Below are 20,000 nucleotides of genomic sequence, written 5' to 3'. Positions count from 1 at the left end.
TAGTATGTATTGTAATGTATTTAATATGTATTGTAATGTATTTAGTATGTATTTAATGTATTTAATATGTATTGTAATGTATTTAGTATGTATTGTAATGTATTTAATATGTATTGTAATGTATTTAGTATGTATTGTAATGTATTTAATATGTATTGTAATGTATTTAGTATGTATTGTAATGTATTTAATATGTATTGTAATGTATTTAGTATGTATTGTAATGTATTTAATATGTATTGTAATGTATTTAGTATGTATTGTATTGTATTGTGTATTGTATTTTGTGATTAAATCAGACCATGGAGAGAAAATACTTCAGAACCAAACATCTCAAAGAGACCGTTGGCTGGCTACTTCCTCATGATGTCATCCTCCTGAGGAGAATGAACTGGCCAATCAGCGGTCTAATGACCGGTATACGCCCACACCATTCTGTAACTGGGTTAGGCCCACACCATTCTGTAACTGGGGGTAGGTCCACACCATTCTGTAACTGGGGTAGGCCCACACCATACTGTAACTGGGGTAGGCCCACACCATTCTGTAACTGGGGGTAGGCCCACACCATTCTGTAACCCACACCATTCTGTAACTGGGGGTAGGCCCACACCATTCTGTAACTGGGGGTAGGCCCACACCATTCTGTAACTGGGGGTAGGCCCACACCATTCTGTAACTGGGGTAGGCCCACACCATTCTGTAACTGGGGGTAGGTCCACACCATACTGTAACTGGGGGTAGGCCCACACCATTCTGTAACTGGGGTAGGCCCACACCATTCTGTAACCCACACCATTCTGTAACTGGGGTAGGCCCACACCATTCTGTATCCCACACCATTCTGTAACTGGTGGTAGGCCCACACCATTCTGTAATTTGGGTAGGCCCACACCATTCTGTAACTGGGGGTAGGCCCACACCATTCTGTAACTGTGGGTAGGCCCACACCATTCTGTAAACCACACCATTCTGTAACTGGGGGTAAGCCCATACCATTCTGTAACCCACACCATTCTGTAACTGGGGTAGGCCCACACCATTCTGTAATTTGGGTAGGCCCACACCATTCTGTAACTGGGGGTAGGCCCACACCATTCTGTAACTGGGGGTAGGCCCACACCATTCTGTAACTGGGGGTAGGTCCACACCATTCTGTAACTGGGAGTAGGACCACACCATTCTGTAACTGGGGTAGGACCACACCATTCTGTAACTGGGGTAGGACCACACTATTCTGTAACTGGGGGTAGGACCACACTATTCTGTAACTGGGGTAGGTCCACACCATTCTGTAACTGGGTCAGGTCCACACCATTCTGTAACTGGGTTAGGTCCACACCATTCTGTAACTGGGTTAGGTCCACACCATTCTGTAACTGGGGGTAGGCCCACACCATTCTGTAACTGGGGGTAGGTCCACACCATTCTGTAACTGGGGGTAGGCCCACACCATTCTGTAACTGGGGGTAGGCCCACACCATTCTGTAACTGGGGGTAGGTCCACACCATTCTGTAACTGGGAGTAGGACCACACCATTCTGTAACTGGGAGTAGGACCACACCATTCTGTAACTGGGGTAGGACCACACCATTCTGTAACTGGGGTAGGACCACACTATTCTGTAACTGGGGGTAGGACCACACTATTCTGTAACTGGGGTAGGACCACACTATTCTGTAACTGGGGGTAGGACCACACTATTCTGTAACTGGGGGTAGGACCACACAATTCTGTAACTGGGGGGGGGCAGGCCCAGACCTTTCTGTAACTGGGGGTAGGCCCACACCATTCTGCAACTGGGGGTAGGCCCACACCATTCTGCAACTGGGGGTAGGACCACACAATTCTGTAACTGGGGGCAGGCCCAGACCTTTCTGTAACTGGGGTAGGCCCACACCATTCTGCAACTGGGGGTAGGCCCACACCATTCTGCAACTGGGGGTAGGCCCACACCATTCTGCAACTGGGGGTATGCCCACACCATTCTGTAACTGGGGTAGGACCACACCATTCTGTAACTGGGGGTAGGCCCACACCATTCTGTAACCCACACCATTCTGTAACTGTGGGTAGGCCCACACCATTCTGTAACTGGGGGTAGGCCCACACCATTCTGTAACCCACACCATTCTGTAACTGGGGGTAGGCCCACACCATTCTGTAACTGGGGGTAGGCCCACACCATTCTGTAACTGGGGGTAGGCCCACACCATTCTGTAACTGGGGGTAGGCCCACACCATTCTGTAACTGGGGGTAGGTCCACACCATTCTGTAACTGGGGGTAGGTCCACACCATTCTGTAACTGGGGGTAGGTCCACACCATTCTGTAACTGGGGGTAGGTCCACACCATTCTGTAACTGAGGGTAGGTCCACACCATTCTGTAACTGGGGGTAGGTCCACACCATTCTGTAACTGGGGGTAGGTCCACACCATTCTGTAACTGGGGGTAGGTCCACACCATTCTGTAACTGGGGGTAGGTCCACACCATTCTGTAACTGGGGGTAGGTCCACACCATTCTGTAACTGGGGGTAGGTCCACACCATTCTGTAACTGGGGGTTGGTCCACACCATTCTGTAACTGGGGTAGGTCCACACCATTCTGTAACTGGGGGTAACTGGGGTAGGTCCACACCATTCTGTAACTGGGGGTAGGTCCACACCATTCTGTAACTGGGGGTAGGTCCACACCATTCTGTAACTGGGGGTAGGTCCACACCATTCTGTAACTGGGGGTAGGTCCACACCATTCTGTAACTGGGGGTAGGTCCACACCATTCTGTAACTGGGGGTAGGTCCACACCATTCTGTAACTGGGGTAGGTCCACACCATAGGTCCACACCATTCTGTAACTGGGGGTAGGCCCACACCATTCTGTAACTGGGGGTAGGTCCACACCATTCTGTAACTGGGGGTAGGTCCACACCATTCTGTAACTGGGGGTAGGTAACTGGGGGTAGGTCCACACCATTCTGTAACTGGGGGTAGGTCCACACCATTCTGTAACTGGGGGTAGGTCCACACCATTCTGTAACTGGGGGTAGGTCCACACCATTCTGTAACTGGGGGTAGGTCCACACCATTCTGTAACTGGGGGTAGGTCCACACCATTCTGTAACTGGGGGTAGGTCCACACCATTCTGTAACTGGGGGTAGGTCCACACCATTCTGTAACTGGGGGTAGGCCCACACCATTCTGTAACTGGGGGTAGGCCCACACCATTCTGTAACTGGGGGTAGGTCCACACCATTCTGTAACTGGGGGTAGGTCCACACCATTCTGTAACTGGGGGTTGGTCCACACCATTCTGTAACTGGGGGGTAGGTCCACACCATTCTGTAACTGGGGGTTGGCCCACACCATTTTGTAACTGGGGTAGGTCCACACCATTCTGTAACTGGGGGTAGGTCCACACCATTCTGTAACTGGGGGTAGGTCCACACCATTCTGTAACTGGGGGTAGGTCCACACCATTCTGTAACTGGGGGTAGGTCCACACCATTCTGTAACTGGGGGTTGGCCCACACCATTCTGTAACTGGGGGTAGGTCCACACCATTCTGTAACTGGGGGTTGGCCCACACCATTCTGTAACTGGGGGTAGGTCCACACCATTCTGTAACTGGGGGTAGGCCCACACCATTCTGTAACTGGGGGTAGGTCCACACCATTCTGTAACTGGGGGTAGGTCCACACCATTCTGTAACTGGGGGTAGGCCCACACCATTCTGTAACTGGGGGTAGGTCCACACCATTCTGTAACTGGGGGTAGGTCCACACCATTCTGTAACTGGGGGTAGGTCCACACCATTCTCTAACTGGGGGTAGGTCCACACCATTCTGTAACTGGGTTAGGTCCACACCATTCTGTAACTGGGGGTTGGTCCACACCATTCCAACACAGATCAGCTGCTTTTTAACATACTAAATATCTGGAAAATCAATCTGGAAACACTGGACAGGTCCTTTATGAGACCTGTAGCCACTGCTGCTGTGTCTCTGTGTGTCTCTGTGTGTCTCTGTGGTTCTCTGTGGTTCTCTGTGTGTCTCTGTGGGTCTCTGTGGTTCTCTGTGTGTCTCTGTGTGTGTGTGTGTGTCTGTGTCTCTCTGTGTCTCTGTGTGTCTCTGTGTGTGTCTCTGTGTGTCTCTGTGGTTCTCTGGGGTTCTCTGTGTGTCTCTGTGGTTCTCTGTGGTTCTCTGTGGTTCTCTGTGGTTCTCTGTGTCTCTGTGGTTCTCTGTGGTTCTCTGTGTGTCTCTGTGGTTCTCTGTGTGTCTCTGTGGTTCTCTCTGTGGTTCTCTGTGTTCTCTGTGTGTCTCTGTGTGTCTCTGTGGTTCTCTGTGGTTCTCTGTGGTTCTGTGTTCTCTGTGGTGTCTCTGTGTTCTCTGTGGTTCTCTGTGTGTCTCTGTGGTTCTCTGTGTGTCTCTGTGGTTCTCTGTGTGTCTCTGTGGTTCTCTGTGTGTCTCTGTGGTTCTCTGTGTGTCTCTGTGGTTCTCTGTGTGTCTCTGTGGTTCTCTGTGTGTGTCTGTGTTTGTCTGTTTCTCTGTGTGTCTCTGTTTCTCTGTGTCTCTCTGTGTGTGTGTCTCTGTGTGTCTCTCTTTCTCTGTGTGTCTCTGTTTCTCTGTGTGTGTATCTGTGTGTCTCTGTGTGTCTCTGTTCTCTGTGTGTCTCTGTTTCTCTGTGTGTCTCTGTTTCTCTGTGTGTCTCTGTGTGTCTCTGTGTCTCTGTGTGTCTCTGGTTCTCTGTGTGTCTCTGTGTGTCTCTGTGTGTCTCTGGTTCTCTGTGTGTCTCTGGTTCTCTGTGTGTCTCTGTGTGTCTCTGGTTCTCTGTGTGTCTCTGTGTGTCTCTGTGTGTCTCTGGTTCTCTGTGTGTCTCTGTGTGTCTCTGGTTCTCTGTGTGTCTCTGTGTCTCTGTGTGTCTCTGTGTGTCTCTGTGTCTCTGTGTCTGTGTCTCTGGTTCTCTGTGTGTCTCTGTGTGTCTCCGACTTTCTTCATATTTCTCTCCTTTTCCTCATTTTACAATTTCTCCTCTTCACTCTGCCTCACCCACCTTTCCTCTCCCTCTCCCTCAGTCTCTCTCTCTTTCTGTCTCTCTCTCTTTTCTGTCTCTCTCTCTCTTTCTGTCTCTCTCTCTCTTTCTGTCTCTGTGTGTCTGTCTCTCTGTCGCTCTCTCGCTCTCGGTCTCGCTCTCTCTCTTTGTCTGTCTGTCTCTCTGTTTCTCTCTCGGTCTCTCTCTCTCTCTCTCGCTCTCGCTCTCTCTCGCTCTCTCTCTCGCTCGCTCCCTCCTCTCGCTCTCTCTCTCTCTCGGTCTCGCTCTCTCTCTCTCGGTCTTGCTCTCTCTCTCTGTCTCGCTCTCTCGGTCTCTCTCTCGGTCTCTCTCTCCCTCCCCCTCTCTCTCGGTTGCAAGCTGGCTGGTTAGTTATAAATATTTATTTGAAGTACCAGAAGTAGCTGTTGATGTGTATGTGTTTATATGTTGATGTGTTCCATGTAACTAATGACAACTGAAGAGAGGCTTGAACCACTGCTAAGATGACCCTCTCTATCTCACACATGTTCTGTTCAGAACCCAATCGTCTGAATGGAGACAGAACACTTTACAATTGTTCTGTCTAGCACTGTCTACACACACACACACACACACACACAGGTTTAAATAGTCTAGGCTGGCGCAGGTTTAAATAGTCTAGGCTGGCGCAGGTTTAAATAGTCTAGGCTGGCGCAGGTTTAAATAGTCTAGGCTGGCGCAGGTTTAAATAGTCTAGGCTGGCGCAGGTTTAAATAGTCCCCCTCCCTTCCCTCCCTCCCTCCCTCCCTCCCTCCCTCCCTCCCTCCCTCCCTCCCTCCCTCCCTCCCTCCCTCCCTCCATCCCTCTCCCTGTGTGTGTTGGCTAGTAATTGACTGTCCTGGGATTCCCTCATTAGTCTTCAGAGGAGATGTGACTATTAGAGTCGTTGGGCGTGGCCAGCTGGGCTGAGACACGCCCGTCCATCATTATAAAGGACATGTTTGAATAGACGAGTCACAAGACAACTATTTAATATGTTTGGATGTCCACTTCATTCTCTCTGTCTCTCTGTCAATTCAATTCAAGGGCTTTATTGGCATGGGAAACATGTGTTAATATTGCCAAAGCAAGTGAGGTAGATAATATACAAAAGTGAAATAAACAATAAAAATGAACAATAAACATTACACTCAAGTTTCAAAGAATGAAAACATTACAAATGTCATATTGTATATTTACAGTGTTGTAATGGTGTACACATGTCTCTCTCTCTCTCTCTCTCTGTCTCTGACTCTCTCTCTCTCTCTCTCTGTCTCTCTCTACTCTCTCTCTCTCTGACTCTCTCTCTCTCTCTCTCTCTCTCTCTGACTCTCTCTCTCTCGCTGTCTCTCTCTACTCTCTCTCTCTCTGACTCTCTCTCTCTCTCTCTCTCTCTCTCTCTCTCTCTCTCTCTCTCTCTCTCTCTCTCTCTCTGTCTCTCTCTCTCTCTGTCTCTCTCTCTGTCTCTGTCTCTGTCTCTGTCTCTCTCTCTCTCTCTCTCTCTCTCTCTCTCTCTCTCTCTCTCTCTCTCTCTCTCTCTGTCTCTCTCTCTCTCTCTCTCTCTCTCTCTCTCTCTCTCTCTCTGTCTCTCTCTCTGTCTCTCTCTCTCTCTGTCTCTCTCTCTCTGTCTCTCTCTCTCTCTGTGTCTCTCTCTCTCTCTCTCTCTCTCTCTCTCTCTGTGTCTCTCTCTCTCAGACAGGGACTATACCAGTCTGTGTGAGAGACAGCCGATTGGTCGATTGCTGTTCCGTCAGTACTGTGACACCAGGCCAGAGCTCAAACGTTGCATCGAGTTCATGGACTCTGTGGTAAGACATTTCTATCTCTCTCTGTCGCTATCCCTCTCTCCCACGATTTCTCTCTCAATTCAATTCAATTCAATTCAAGGGCTTTATTGTCATGGGAAACATGTGTTAACATTGCCAAAGCAAGTGAGGTAAATAATATTTAAAGTGAATAAATAAAGTGAAATAAACAATAAACAATAAAAATTAACAGTAAACATTACACATACAGAAGTTTCAAAACAATAAAGACATTACACATGTCATATTATATATATATATACAGTGTTTTAAGAATGTACAAATGGTAAAGGACACAAGATAAAAAAACTAATTTTGCACGCCCAATTTTTCAGTTTTTGATTTGTTAAAAAAGTTTGAAATATCCAATAAATGTCGTTCCACTTCATGATTGTGTCCCACTTGTTGTTGATTCTTCACAAAAAAATACAGTTTTATATCTTTATGTTTGAAGCCTGAAATGTGGCAAAAGGTCGCAAAGTTCAAGGGGGCCGAAACTTTCGCAAGGCACTGTGTATATATATATATACAGTGTTTTAACAATGTACAAATGGTTAAAGGACACAAGATAAAATAAATAAGCATAGATATGGGTTGTACTTACAATGGTGTTTGGTCTTCACTGGTTGACCTTTTCTTGTGGCAACAGGTCACACATCTTGCTGCTGTGATGCACACTGGTATTTCACCCAGTAGATATGGGAGTTTATCAAAATTGGATTTGTTTTCGAATTCTTTGTGGATCTGTGTAATCTGAGGGAAATATGTCTCTCTAATATGGTCATACATTGGGCATACATCTCTCTCTTTCTCGCTCTCTGTCTGTTTCTCTCTCTCTCTTGTCTCGCTCTCTGTCTGTTTCTCTCTCTCTCTGTCTCGCTCTCTGTCTGTTTCTCTCTCTCTCTCTTTGTCTCGCTCTCTGTCTGTTTCTCTCTCTCTCTGTCTCGCTCTCTGTCTGTTTCTCTCTCTCTCTCTTTGTCTCGCTCTCTGTCTGTTTCTCTCTCTCTCTTCTCGCTCTCTGTCTGTTTCTCTCTCTCTCTCTTTGTCTCGCTCTCTGTCTGTTTCTCTCTCTCTCCCCCTCAATTTCCTCTCAACCCCCTACTTTTCCTGCTTCCTCTGCTAGCTCCCATGAGAAAGGACTGGGCCTGAGTTTGGGCATGCAGATGTAGGGGGGTGTCTTGGGGGCCTGGGAGTCAGAGGACTGGTAATGAGAGAGAGGAAGAGAGAGGGGGAAAGAATGAGAGAGAGAGAGAGCGGTGGAGAGAGAGCTTGGGAGGGATGGGGCATGAGCGCTGGAAGGGGAGCCTGTCAGAAAAATATCTGCCCCTCCTCCTCCATGCACCCTCTCCATGAGGTTAAACCCACGTCAGAGGCCTGTCCCCTGGGTAGGTGGACTAACACAGGCCCAGGCTTGTGTCCCAGGCCCCTGGAGGTGTCTGAGAAATGAAAAAAAAAAACACTGCTTGTTTAGTGAACACCAACATTAGTCAACGTCTGTTCTCTAAACCATATCCATGTTCGGTCAACTTGGTTCACAGACAGACCGATCCATGGAGAACTGAACAGTGGTGTTAGTCTAGGCCCGAATGGTACTCTGTTCCTATTGGCCGGTGGCCATTTTGTTTCTCTGACTGTGGTATTGTCGGTGACATCATCCTGTGGTGTTCTAGTTATCATCCTGTGACATCATCCTGTGGTGTTCTAGTTATCATATGGTGACATCATCCTGTGGTGACATCATCCTGTGGTGTTCTAGTTATCATATGGTGACATCATCATATGGTGACATCATCCTGTGGTGTTCTAGTTATCATATGGTGACATCATCCTGTGGTGTTCTAGTTATCATATGGTGACATCATCATATGGTGACATCATGCTGTGGTGTTCTAGTTATCATATGATGACATCATCCTGTGGTGTTCTAGTTATCATATGGTGACATCATCATATGGTGACATCATGCTGTGGTGTTCTAGTTATCATATGATGACATCATCCTGTGGTGTTCTAGTTATCATATGGTGACATCATCATATGGAGACATCATGCTGTGGTGGATGTAGTTCTATGGAGACATCATCCTGTGGTGTTGTAGTTCTATGGAGACATCATCCTGTGGTGTTGTAGTTCTATGGAGACATCATTCTGTAGTTCTATGGAGACATCATGTTGTAGTTCTATGGAGACATCATGTTGTAGTTCTATGGAGACATCATGTTGTAGTTCTATGGAGACATCATGTTGTAGTTCTATGGAGACATCATGTTGTAGTTCTATGGAGACATCATGCTGTGGTGTTGTAGTTCTGTGGAGACATCATGTTGTAGTTCTGTGGAGACATCATGTTGTAGTTCTATGGAGACATCATGTTGTAGTTCTATGGAGACATCATGTTGTAGTTCTGTGGAGACATCATGTTGTAGTTCTATGGAGACATCATGTTGTAGTTCTATGGAGACATCATGTTGTAGTTCTATGGAGACATCATGCTGTGGTGTTGTAGTTCTGTGGAGACATCATGTTGTAGTTCTGTGGAGACATGTTGTAGTTCTGTGGAGACATCATGTTGTAGTTCTATGGAGACATCATGCTGTGGTGGATGTATGGACAGTGGGTATCATGTTTGTAACAGTGTCTCTCCCCTGCCAGGCCCTGTACCAGCTCGCTCCGGATGAGAAGAGGAAGGACTGTGGAATCAGAATGTTGGAAACGTACTTCAACAACGGGGTGAGTAGCCAATCAGAGTAGGTTTACGGGGTGAGTAGCCAATCAGAGTAGGTTTACTGGGTGAGTAGCCAATCAGGTGCAGATCAACGGGGTGAGTAGCCAATCAGAGTAGGTTTCTTCACTAACGGATGAGGAAAGGCCCGGTGCCAGATCAACGGGTGAGTGGTTTCTTCACTAACGGATGAGGAAAGGCCCGGTGCAGATCAACGGGTGAGTAGGTTTCTTCACTAACGGATGAGGAAAGGCCCGTGCCAGATCAACGGGTGAGTAGGTTTCTTCACTAACGGATGAGGAAAGGCCCGGTGCAGATCAACGGGGTGAGTAGGTTTCTTCACTAACGGATGAGGAAAGGCCCGGTGCCAGATCAACGGGTGAGTAGGTTTCTTCACTAACGGATGAGGAAAGGCCCGGTGCAGATCAACGGGTGAGTAGGTTTCTTCACTAACGGATGAGGAAAGGCCCGGTGCAGATCAACGGGTGAGTAGGTTTCTTCACTAACGGATGAGGAAAGGCCCGGTGCCAGATCAACGGGTGAGTAGGTTTCTTCACTAACGGATGAGGAAAGGCCCGGTGCCAGATCAACTGGGTGAGTAGGTTTCTTCACTAACGGATGAGGAAAGGCCTGGAGAAGTGGGTACACGTTAGTCGGTGTAATTTTAATGATAGTTGCTGGTTGGAAATACAGTCAACTCAACATGTAATTGAACTGTTTAATACCATTATTGAAATGCTGTCCTCTTCTGTCCCGCCAGTCAGCAAGCAACAATATTAACATGATATTTGAAATGTAATGATAAATGTCTATGATATATATATATATATACACACACACACACACACACACACAGTGCTTTGGGAAAGTATTCAGACCCCTTGACTTTCCACATTTTGTTACGTTACAGCCTTATTCTAAAATGGATTCAATAGTCCCCCCTTCATCAATCTACACACAAACACCCCATAATGACATCACAAACACCCCATAATGACATCACAAACACCCCATAATGACATCACAAACACCCCATAATGACATCACAAACAGCCCATAATGACATCACAAACACCCCATAATGACATCACAAACACCCCATAATGACAAAGCAAAAACAGGTTTTAGGACATTTTTGCTCATTTCTTAAAAAGTGTACAATTGGAATATATAATTTCCATAAGTAGTCAGACCCTTTACTCAGTACTTTGTTGAAGCACCTTTGGCAGCGATTACAACCTCAAGTCTTATTGGGTACGACGCTACAAGCTTGGCACACCTGTATTTGAGGAGTTTCTCCCATTCTTCTCTACGGATCCTCTCAATCTCTGTCAGGTTGGATGGGGAGAATTGCTGCACAGCTATTTTCAGGTCTCTCCAGAGATGTTTGATCAGGTTCAATTCTGGGCTCTGGCTGGGCCACTCAAGGACATTGAGACTTGTCCTGAAGCCACTCCTGCATTGTCTTGGCTGTGTGCTTAGAGTCATTGTCCTGTTGGAAGGCGAACCTTCGCCCCAGTCTTAGGACCTGAGCGCTCTGGAGCAGGTTTTCATCAAGGATCTCTCTGTACATTGTTCTGTTCATCTTTGCCTCGATCCTGACTAGTCTCCCTACCACTGAAAAACATCCCCACTGCATGATGCTGCCACCAACTTGCTTCACCGTAGGGATGGAGCCAGGTTTCCTCCAGAGGTGACACTTGGTATTCAGGCCAAAGAGTTCAATCTTGGTTTCATCAGACCAGAAAATCTTGTTTCTCATGGTCTGAGAGTCTTTAGATGCCTTTTGGCAAACTCCAAGCGGGCTGTCATGTGCCTTTTACTGAGGAGTGGCTTCCGTCTGGCCACTCTACCATAAAGGACTGGTTGGTGGAGTGCTGCAGATATGGTTGTCCTTCTGGAAGGTTCTCCCATCTCCACAGAGGAACTCTAGAGCTCTGTCAGAGTGACCATCGGGTTCTTGGTCACCTCCCTGAACAAGGCCCTTCTCCCCCGATTGGCTAGTTTGGCCGGGCTGCCAGCTCTAGGAAGAGTCTTGGTGGTTCCAAACGTCTTCCATTTCAGAATGATGGAGGCCACTGTGTTCTTGGGGACCTTCAATGCAGCAGTTATGTTTTGGTACCCTTCCCCAGATCTGTGCCTCGACACAATCCTGTCTCTGATCTCTACGGACAATTCCTTCAACCTCATGGCTTGGTTTTTGCTCTGACATGCACTGTCAACTGTAGGACCTCATATCTGTGTCTAATTTTCAATAAATGTGCAAACATTTATAAAAACATGGTTTCACTTTGTCATTGTGGGGTTTTGTCTAAAATTACTAAAAATCAAATGTAAAACGTGTGTTTTTGTAAATATATATATTATTTTTTATATATTTTTTTCCCCATTTTGAATTCAGGCTGAAACAACAGACTGTGGAATAATTCAAGGGGTATGAATCCTTTCTGAAGGCAGATCAGTTCATTAATAAATCCATCTCTCTCTCTCCGTCTAGTCGGCAGCCCATCTGCGAGATATACCTCAGGAGTTGGTAGGGGAGTGTCGTGAAAAGCTGGAACAGACGCCCTGCAAGGAACTCTTCAACGACTGCTGCAAGTATGTCTGTCTTCTTATTGGTCAAAACACCTGTCCATCAGGCTATCACCTGGCATTCATTGGTCAGCTCGCCTGTCAATCAGGGTATTACCTGGCATTCATTGGTCAGCTCGCCTGTCAATCAGGGTATCACCTGGCATTCATTGGTCAGCTCGCCTGTCAATCAGGGTATCACCTGGCATTCATTGGTCAGCTCGCCTGTCAATCAGGGTATCACCTGGCATTCATTGGTTAGCTCGCCTGTCAATCAAAGAGCTACATATAATTAAGTGGTCTGGCTATTGTATCTGGGGGGCCATTTTTGGAATGACGGTTGTGTTGTAATTGTGGGGCAGGAAGATTGAACTGAATCCTAATGCCAGAGATGAAAAGGTGAAGTGAGGGAGAACTCAACAAGCAAAGAGTTTTTCTATGGAGGTCAATGAGAGAGAGAGGGTGGAATTTGGTTATATAAAAAAAAATTTAATGGTTTATTTGCTACGTGTGGCTTATTTGATCAAATAAATGTTTTTTTTTTGTAATACTTCGTTTGTTACGAGTGTGCTGGTATAAGTAGGATACGTAGAGGGAAAAAAACGTTATGTTGGAGTTGTGCCTGGTCGTCACTAGTTACCACAGCCACAAAGTCATAAACCCTCCCTATTTCTACAATTTCTCTTCGTAAAATGTGATTTTAAACTTAACCTTAAACCACACTGCTAACCTTATGCCTAAATCTAACCTTAAATAAAAACAAAAAAAGCTCATTTTTGTTTTTATGAATTTTTACGGTATAGCCAATTTAGACTTTTTGGCTATGGTAACTAGTGGAAACAGGTGTGCCTGTTGTTCACGTGCGTATCCGCCCTCTCATTGGCTAGAATGGTCCCACCTGATCCGAGAATGGTCCCACCTGATCCGTCCTCTCATTGGCTAGAATGGTCCCACCTGATCCGTCCTCTCATTGGCTAGAATGGTTCCACCTGATCCGTCCTCTCATTGGCTAGAATGGTCCCACCTGATCCGTCCTCTCATTGGCTAGAATGGTCCCATCTGATCCGCCCTCTCATTGGCTAGAATGGTCCCACCTGATCCGTCCTCTCATTGGCTAGAATGGTCCCACCTGATCCGTCCTCTCATTGGCTAGAATGGTCCCAACTGATCCGCCCTCTCATTGGCTAGAATGGTCCCGTCTGATCCGCCCTCTCATTGGCTGGAATGGTCCCACCTGATCTTTCCTCCTCCCAATGTTGTACTTGATAAACAAAAACAGCTGAACGAGATTTTTAACAAGATTCTTGGAATGTGTTGTAACCCCATTTGGAGAAGATGTGATAATTCATGGATGTTGACGTCAGTTTGGCTTCGACGTGATGGATGGAGGATTTGGCTTTTCAACGGGTCCTGGCTCCTGGCTTTGTGTGTTTGGCAGGGATGCCCAACCCTGTTCCTGTAGAGAAACCCTCCTGTAGGTTTTAACTCCAACCCTGTTCCTGGAGAGCCATCGTAATGTAGGTTCTCTACAACCCTAATCTAGCGCTCCTAATTCTAGTAATCAGCTGGTTGATAAGATGAATCAGGTTAGTTAAAACCTACTGGAGGGTTTCTCTCCAGGAATAGGGTTGGAGTTAAAACCTACAGGAGGGTATCTCTCCAGGAACAGGGTTGGAGTTAAAACCTACAGGAGGGTTTCTCTCCAGGAACAGGGTTGGAGTTAAAACCTACAGGAGGGTCTCTCTCCAGGAACAGGGTTGGAGTTACAACCTACAGGAGGGTTTGTACAGGGACAGGGTTGGAGTTAAAACCTACAGGAGGGTATCTCTCCAGGAACAGGGTTGGAGTTAAAACCTACAGGAGGGTATCTCTCCAGGAACAGGGTTGGAGTTAAAACCTACAGGAGGGTCTCTCTCCAGGAACAGGGTAGAGTTAACCTACAGGAGGGTCTCTCTCCAGGAACAGGGTAGAGTTAACCTACAGGAGGGTTTGTACAGGGACAGGGTTGGAGTTAAAACCTACAGGAGGGTTTCTCTCCAGGAACAGGGTTGGAGTTCAAACCTACAGGAGGGTCTCTCTCCAGGAACAGGGTTGGAGTTATAACCTACAGGAGGGTTTGTACAGGGACAGGGTTGGAGTTAAAACCTACAGGAGGGTTTCTCTCCAGGAACAGGGTTGGAGTTAAAACCTACAGGAGGGTATCTCTCCAGGAACAGGGTTGGAGTTAAAACCTACAGGAGGGTCTCTCTCCAGGAACAGGGTTGGAGTTAAAACCTACAGGAGGGTCTCTCTCCAGGAACAGGGTTGGAGTTAAAACCTACAGGAGGGTCTCTCTCCAGGAACAGGGTTGGAGTTAAAACCTACAGGAGGGTTTCTACAGGAACAGGGTTGGAGTTAAAACCTACAGGAGGGTCTCTCTCCAGGAACAGGGTTGGAGTTAAAACCTACAGGAGGGTTTCTCTCCAGGAACAGGGAGTTAAACCTAGGGGGTTGGAACAGGGTTGGAAAACCTACAGGAGGGTTTCTCTCCAGGAACAGGGTTGGAGTTAAAACCTACAGGAGGGTTTCTCTCCAGGAACAGGGTTGGAGTTATAACCTACAGGAGGGTTTGTACAGGGACAGGGTTGGAGTTAAAACCTACAGGAGGGTCTCTCTCCAGGAACAGGGTTGGAGTTAAAACCTACAGGAGGGTTTCTCTCCAGGAACAGGGTTGGAGTTAAAACCTACAGGAGGGTTTCTCTCCAGGAACAGGGTTGGAGTTAAAACCTACAGGAGGGTCTCTCTCCAGGAACAGGGTTGGAGTTACAACCTACAGGAGGGTTTGTACAGGGACAGGGTTGGAGTTACAACCTACAGGAGGGTTTGTACAGGGACAGGGTTGGAGTTAAAACCTACAGTAGGGTATCTCTCCAGGAACAGGGTTGGAGTAAAAACCTACAGGAGGGTCTCTCTTGTCAACTGAGGCTGCAGTTAGGATGCTTCTGAAACTTTGTAAAGACATAAACTGTTTAGAGAGTTATGGTGTGTGTGTGTGTGTGTGTGTGTGTGTGTGTGTGATTGTTGGAAAGAGCTCAACTCTGTCACAGTAATTATTATGAGGGATCTGGCACCTGGAACAGTATTAAACACACACACACACACACACACACACACACACACACACACAGTGGTGCCAAATGGACGTGAGCAGCAGGAGAGGGCATCCGGACGCTTGGCATGGGCACAACAACGGCCTCAGTGTTCATCACACACACACATACACACACTGATTTGCAGGTGTCATAGTTTCCTGCTCTCAGCCCCAGAGCCAATAGAGGGGACACATCAGAGACGCACTACATGGCCAAAAGTATGTGGACACCTGCTTGTCGAACATCTCGTTCCAAAATCATGGGCATTAATATGGAGTTGGTCCCCCCTTTGCTGCTATAACAGCCTCTACTCTTCTGGGAAGGCTTTCCACTAGATGTTGGAACATTGCTGCTATAACAGCCTCCACTCATCTGGGAAGGCTTTCCACTAGATGTTGGAACATTGCTGTTATAACAGCCTCCACTCTTCTGGGAAGGCTTTCCACTAGATGTTGGAACATTGCTGCTATAACAGCCTCCACTCATCTGGGAAGGCTTTCCACTAGATGTAGGAACATTGCTGCAGGGACTTGCTTCCATTCAGCCACAAGATCATTAGTGAGGTCGGGTACTGATGTTGGGCGATTAGGCCTGGCTCGCAGTCGGCTTTCCAATTCATCCAAAAGGTGATCGATGGGGTTGAGGTCAGGGCTCTGTGCATGCCAGTCAAGTTCTTCTACACCGATCTCGACAAACTATTTCTGTATGGACCTCACTTTGTGCACTGGGGGGTATTGTCATGCTGAAACAGGAAAGGGCCTTCCCCAAACTGATGCCATAAAGTTAGAAGCACAGAATAGTCTAAAATGTCATTTAACATGTCCCTTCCCTGGAACTAAGGGGCCCGAACCATGAAGAAACAGACCCAGTCCATTATTACTCCTCCACCAAACTTTACAGTTGGCATTATGCATTCGGGCAGGTAACGTTTCTCCTGGCATCCGCCAAACCCAGATTAGTCCGTCGGACTGCCAAGATGGTAAAGCGTGACACTCTAGAGATCTAGAGTGTTTCCACTGCTCCAGTGTGCCACGGCGGCGAGGTTCACTCCAGTTGACTCTTGCGAATGTTGATCTCTGCCATGGATCTCATTCCATGAAGCTCAAGGAACCGTTAACGTTGCTTCCAGAATAGTGAGAGTTGCATCCGAGGACAGACGTGGACAGACGTGGACAGACGTGGACAGACGTGGACAGACGTGGTACGCGCTTTCACCTCTCTGTTCTATGAGCTTGTGTGGCCTACCACTTTGCGACTGAGCCGTTGTTGCTCCTAGATGTTTCCACTTACAGTTACAGTTGACCGGAGGGCAAAAAATATGACAAACTGACTTGTTGGAAAAGGTGGCCATCCTATGACGGTGCCACGTTGGAAATGTCACGAGCTCTTCATTAATTAAGGCCGTTCTACTGCCAATGTTTGTCTATGGAGATTGCATGGCTGTGTGCTCAATGTTATACGCCTGTCAGGAAGGGGTGGGGCTGAAAAAACCCTGAATCTTTTCATTTGAAGGTGTGTCCAACATGTGTGTGTGTGTTTATATATATATATATAGTTACCCACAATGCACCACCTGTTGCAGACTGAGTGTTTTCCGGGTGAATCATTACTTTCACTCAGGGTTATAAAAGTGTGACTCGACATCTTGCTGTGCGTGCTGGACTTTTATTTTGAAGGCACCAGTTAGATGTTTTTCCTCCGTATCGTATCCTCCTACTAGCGTTTTTAACAACTTTTTTTTTAAAACTGTTTTAATTTTCTGATGATGCAGAACCATACATTTTCTTCTTAAATATTATTATTATTATTTTTTTAAACGTGGATATATATACGCATTTTTCACATTATTACACTGTTATTGTGCTGAAGATGATGAAGATGAAGTCACATTTTCACGTAGTCATGCGTTGATGTCAATGGAGGACTATTGACATCCCCAGAAAAGTTTCCAGAGCTTATTCCCAGTTGAACAATCATTCCTTATTCCTAATGGGAAAAACACACACACACACACACACACACACACACACACACACACACACACACACACACACACACACACACACACACACACACACACACACACACACACAGTAGTCAGACTTTATGAAGAATACACACACAGGTATATAAACAACTTCTGTCTCTCTTTGTCTCTCTTTGTCTCTCTTTTTTTCTCTCTCTCTTTTTTCTCTCTTTTTCTCTCTCTCTGTCTGTCTCTGTCTGTCTCTGTCTCTCTCTGTCTCTGTCTCTCTCTTTGTCTCTCTCTCTTTGTCTCTCTCTCTCTTTCTCTCTCTCTCTCTCTCTTTTTCTCTCTCTCTCTCTGCTTCTCTCTCTCTCTCTCTGTTTCTCTCTCTCTTTCTCTCTGTCTCTCTCTCTCTCTGTTTCTCTCTCTCTGTTTCTCTGTGATAACTTAAAGTTCAAACAGTCAGAATGGGGAGGGAATCTCTCTCTGACGTACCAGGGTTCTCCCTCGGGACAACTGGAATCGCGGAACACCGTTTGGAGCAGCAGAACGTTACTTTGGAAAAAACAATTATTTTCTCAGTCTGGGTTAGAGACATGAGCTGGGGCAAGAATTTGTTTCTCTGTCTCTCTCAATTCAATTCAATTCAAGGGCTTTATTGGCATGGGAAACATGTGTTAACATTGCCAAAGCAAGTGAGGTAGACAACATACAAAGTGAATATATAAAGTGAAAAACAACAAAAATTAACAGTAAACATTACACATACAGAAGTTTCAAAACAGTAAAGACATTACAAATGTCATATTATATATATACAGTGTTTTAACAATGTACAAATGGTTAAAGGACACAAGATCAAATAAATAAGCACAAATCTCTCTGTGTGTGTGTGTGTGTGTGTGTGTGTGTGTGTGTGTGTGTGTGTGTGTGTGTGTGTGTGTGTGTGTGTGTGTGTGTGTGTGTGTGTGTGTGTGTGTGTGTGTGTGTGTAAACACGCACATATTCGTATGTGAAAGTTAGAAAATAGGTTTTTGTTTGTTTGCTTTTCTAGTTTTAAACAGTTTACTACAGTTCAGTTAGAAGGGGTTATGACAGTTCAAATAGGCAGTATAGTACACTGAACAACAATATAAATGCAACATGTAAAGTGTTGGTCCCATGTTTTACGAACTGAAATGAAATATTCCTGAAATGTTCCATACATAAAAAGCTGATTACATTTTGTGCACAAATTTGTTTACATCCCTGTTAGCGAGCAGTTCTCCTTTTGCCCCAAGATAATCCATCCACCTGACAGGTGTGGCATATCAAGAAGCCGATTAAACAGCATGACACAGGTGCACCTTGTGCTGGGGGGACAATAAAAGGGCCACTTTAAAATGTGCAGTTTTGTCACACAACACAACGCCACAGATGTTTCAGGTTTTGAGGGAGTGTGCAATTGGCATGCTGACTGCAGGAATGTCCATCAGAGCTGTTGCCAGAGAATTGAATGTTCATGTGTCCACCATAAGCCACCTCCGTCTCTACCATAAGCCACCTCCGTCTCTACCATAAGCCACCTCCGTCTCTACCATAAGCCACCTCCGTCTCTACCATAATAAGCCACCTCCTGGTTAAAGACCTCCGTCTCTACCATAAGCCACCCTCCGTCTCTACCATAAGCCACCTCCGTCTCTACCATAAGCCGTCTCTACCACCTAAGCCACCTGATTAGCACTAAGATACATAAGCCTCCGTCTCTACCATAAGCCACCTCCGTCTCTAATGAACATTTGCTGTTGTGTTTTGGGGGGGGGTCTGAAGTGATGTGTGTTTCTCTCTCTCTGTCTCTCTCTCTCTCTCTCTCTGTCTCTGTCTCTCTCCGTCTCTCTCTCTCTCTCTCTCTCTCTGTCTCTCTGTCTCTCTCCGTCTCTCTCTCTCTCTGTCTCTCTCCGTCTCTCTCTCTCTCTCTCTCTGTCTCTGTCTCTCTCCGTCTCTCTCTCTCTCTCTCTGTCTCTCTCTCTCTCTCTCTCTCTCTCATATGCTCTTATAATTCACACACACACACACACACACGCCTGGCTGGGTGTGATTTTTCCAGTGGACCTCCCGTTGTTTCTGAAGCGTTTCTCAGAATTCCAGTTTCCTGGTTGTCTGGAATGTTCTGGAATGTTCTGCCGTTCAGACATATTTCACTCTTCTTTTCGTTTTATCCTCTCTGTTCTGGAGCTCCGCTTTCAACAGGGCACATGGATACACACACACACACACACACACACGCACGAACACACACACACACACGAACACACACACTCACGCACGAACACACACACACACACACGAACACACACACACACACACGAACACACACACTCGCACATGTGCACAAACAGATGAAAACAAGGTGTCTGTTTTTGATAAAGTGTGTGTGTGTGTGTGTGTGTGTGTGTGTGTGTGTGTGTGTGTGTGTGTGTGTGTGTGTGTGTGTGTGTGTGTGTGTGTGTGTGTGTGTGTGTCTATAAACCTGAACATCCAGAGAGAAGGTTAGGGGAAGGTTAAAAATGGTTGATAAAAGGTTAGGGATGGTTAATATAAGGTTAAGGATCGTTGATATGAGGTTACAATGTGTTGATTAAAGGTTAGTGATGGTTGATAGAAGGTTGGAGATGATTGATTTAAAGGTTTGGATTGGTTTAAAGATGTTATATCTAAAGTTGTGGTCCAAAAGGTTTGGGGAGACAGAATGGTGCAGAGTTTGGTTTGGTTGG

The 20,000-nt window shown here is 46.4% G+C and overlaps 1 protein-coding gene across 1 annotated transcript in view; it reads left to right on the top strand.

Moving 5' to 3' along the window:
• LOC121843456 (G protein-coupled receptor kinase 4-like) overlaps positions 1-20,000 on the top strand; it is a gene marked incomplete at its 3' end in the record, with an annotated part of 27,615 nt that overhangs the window by 4,338 nt on the left and 3,277 nt on the right. The window contains 3 exon segments of the mRNA XM_042313051.1: positions 6,748-6,860; positions 9,510-9,587; positions 12,077-12,177. Of these exon segments, the coding sequence (XP_042168985.1) occupies positions 6,849-6,860; positions 9,510-9,587; positions 12,077-12,177 (191 nt within the window).

Source organism: Oncorhynchus tshawytscha, unplaced genomic scaffold (assembly GCF_018296145.1).
Source record: "Oncorhynchus tshawytscha isolate Ot180627B unplaced genomic scaffold, Otsh_v2.0 Un_contig_8721_pilon_pilon, whole genome shotgun sequence".
Taxonomy (NCBI): domain Eukaryota; kingdom Metazoa; phylum Chordata; class Actinopteri; order Salmoniformes; family Salmonidae; genus Oncorhynchus; species Oncorhynchus tshawytscha.
Note: the sequence above shows the minus strand (reverse complement) of the source record. Positions and strands in the feature narration are given on the sequence as shown.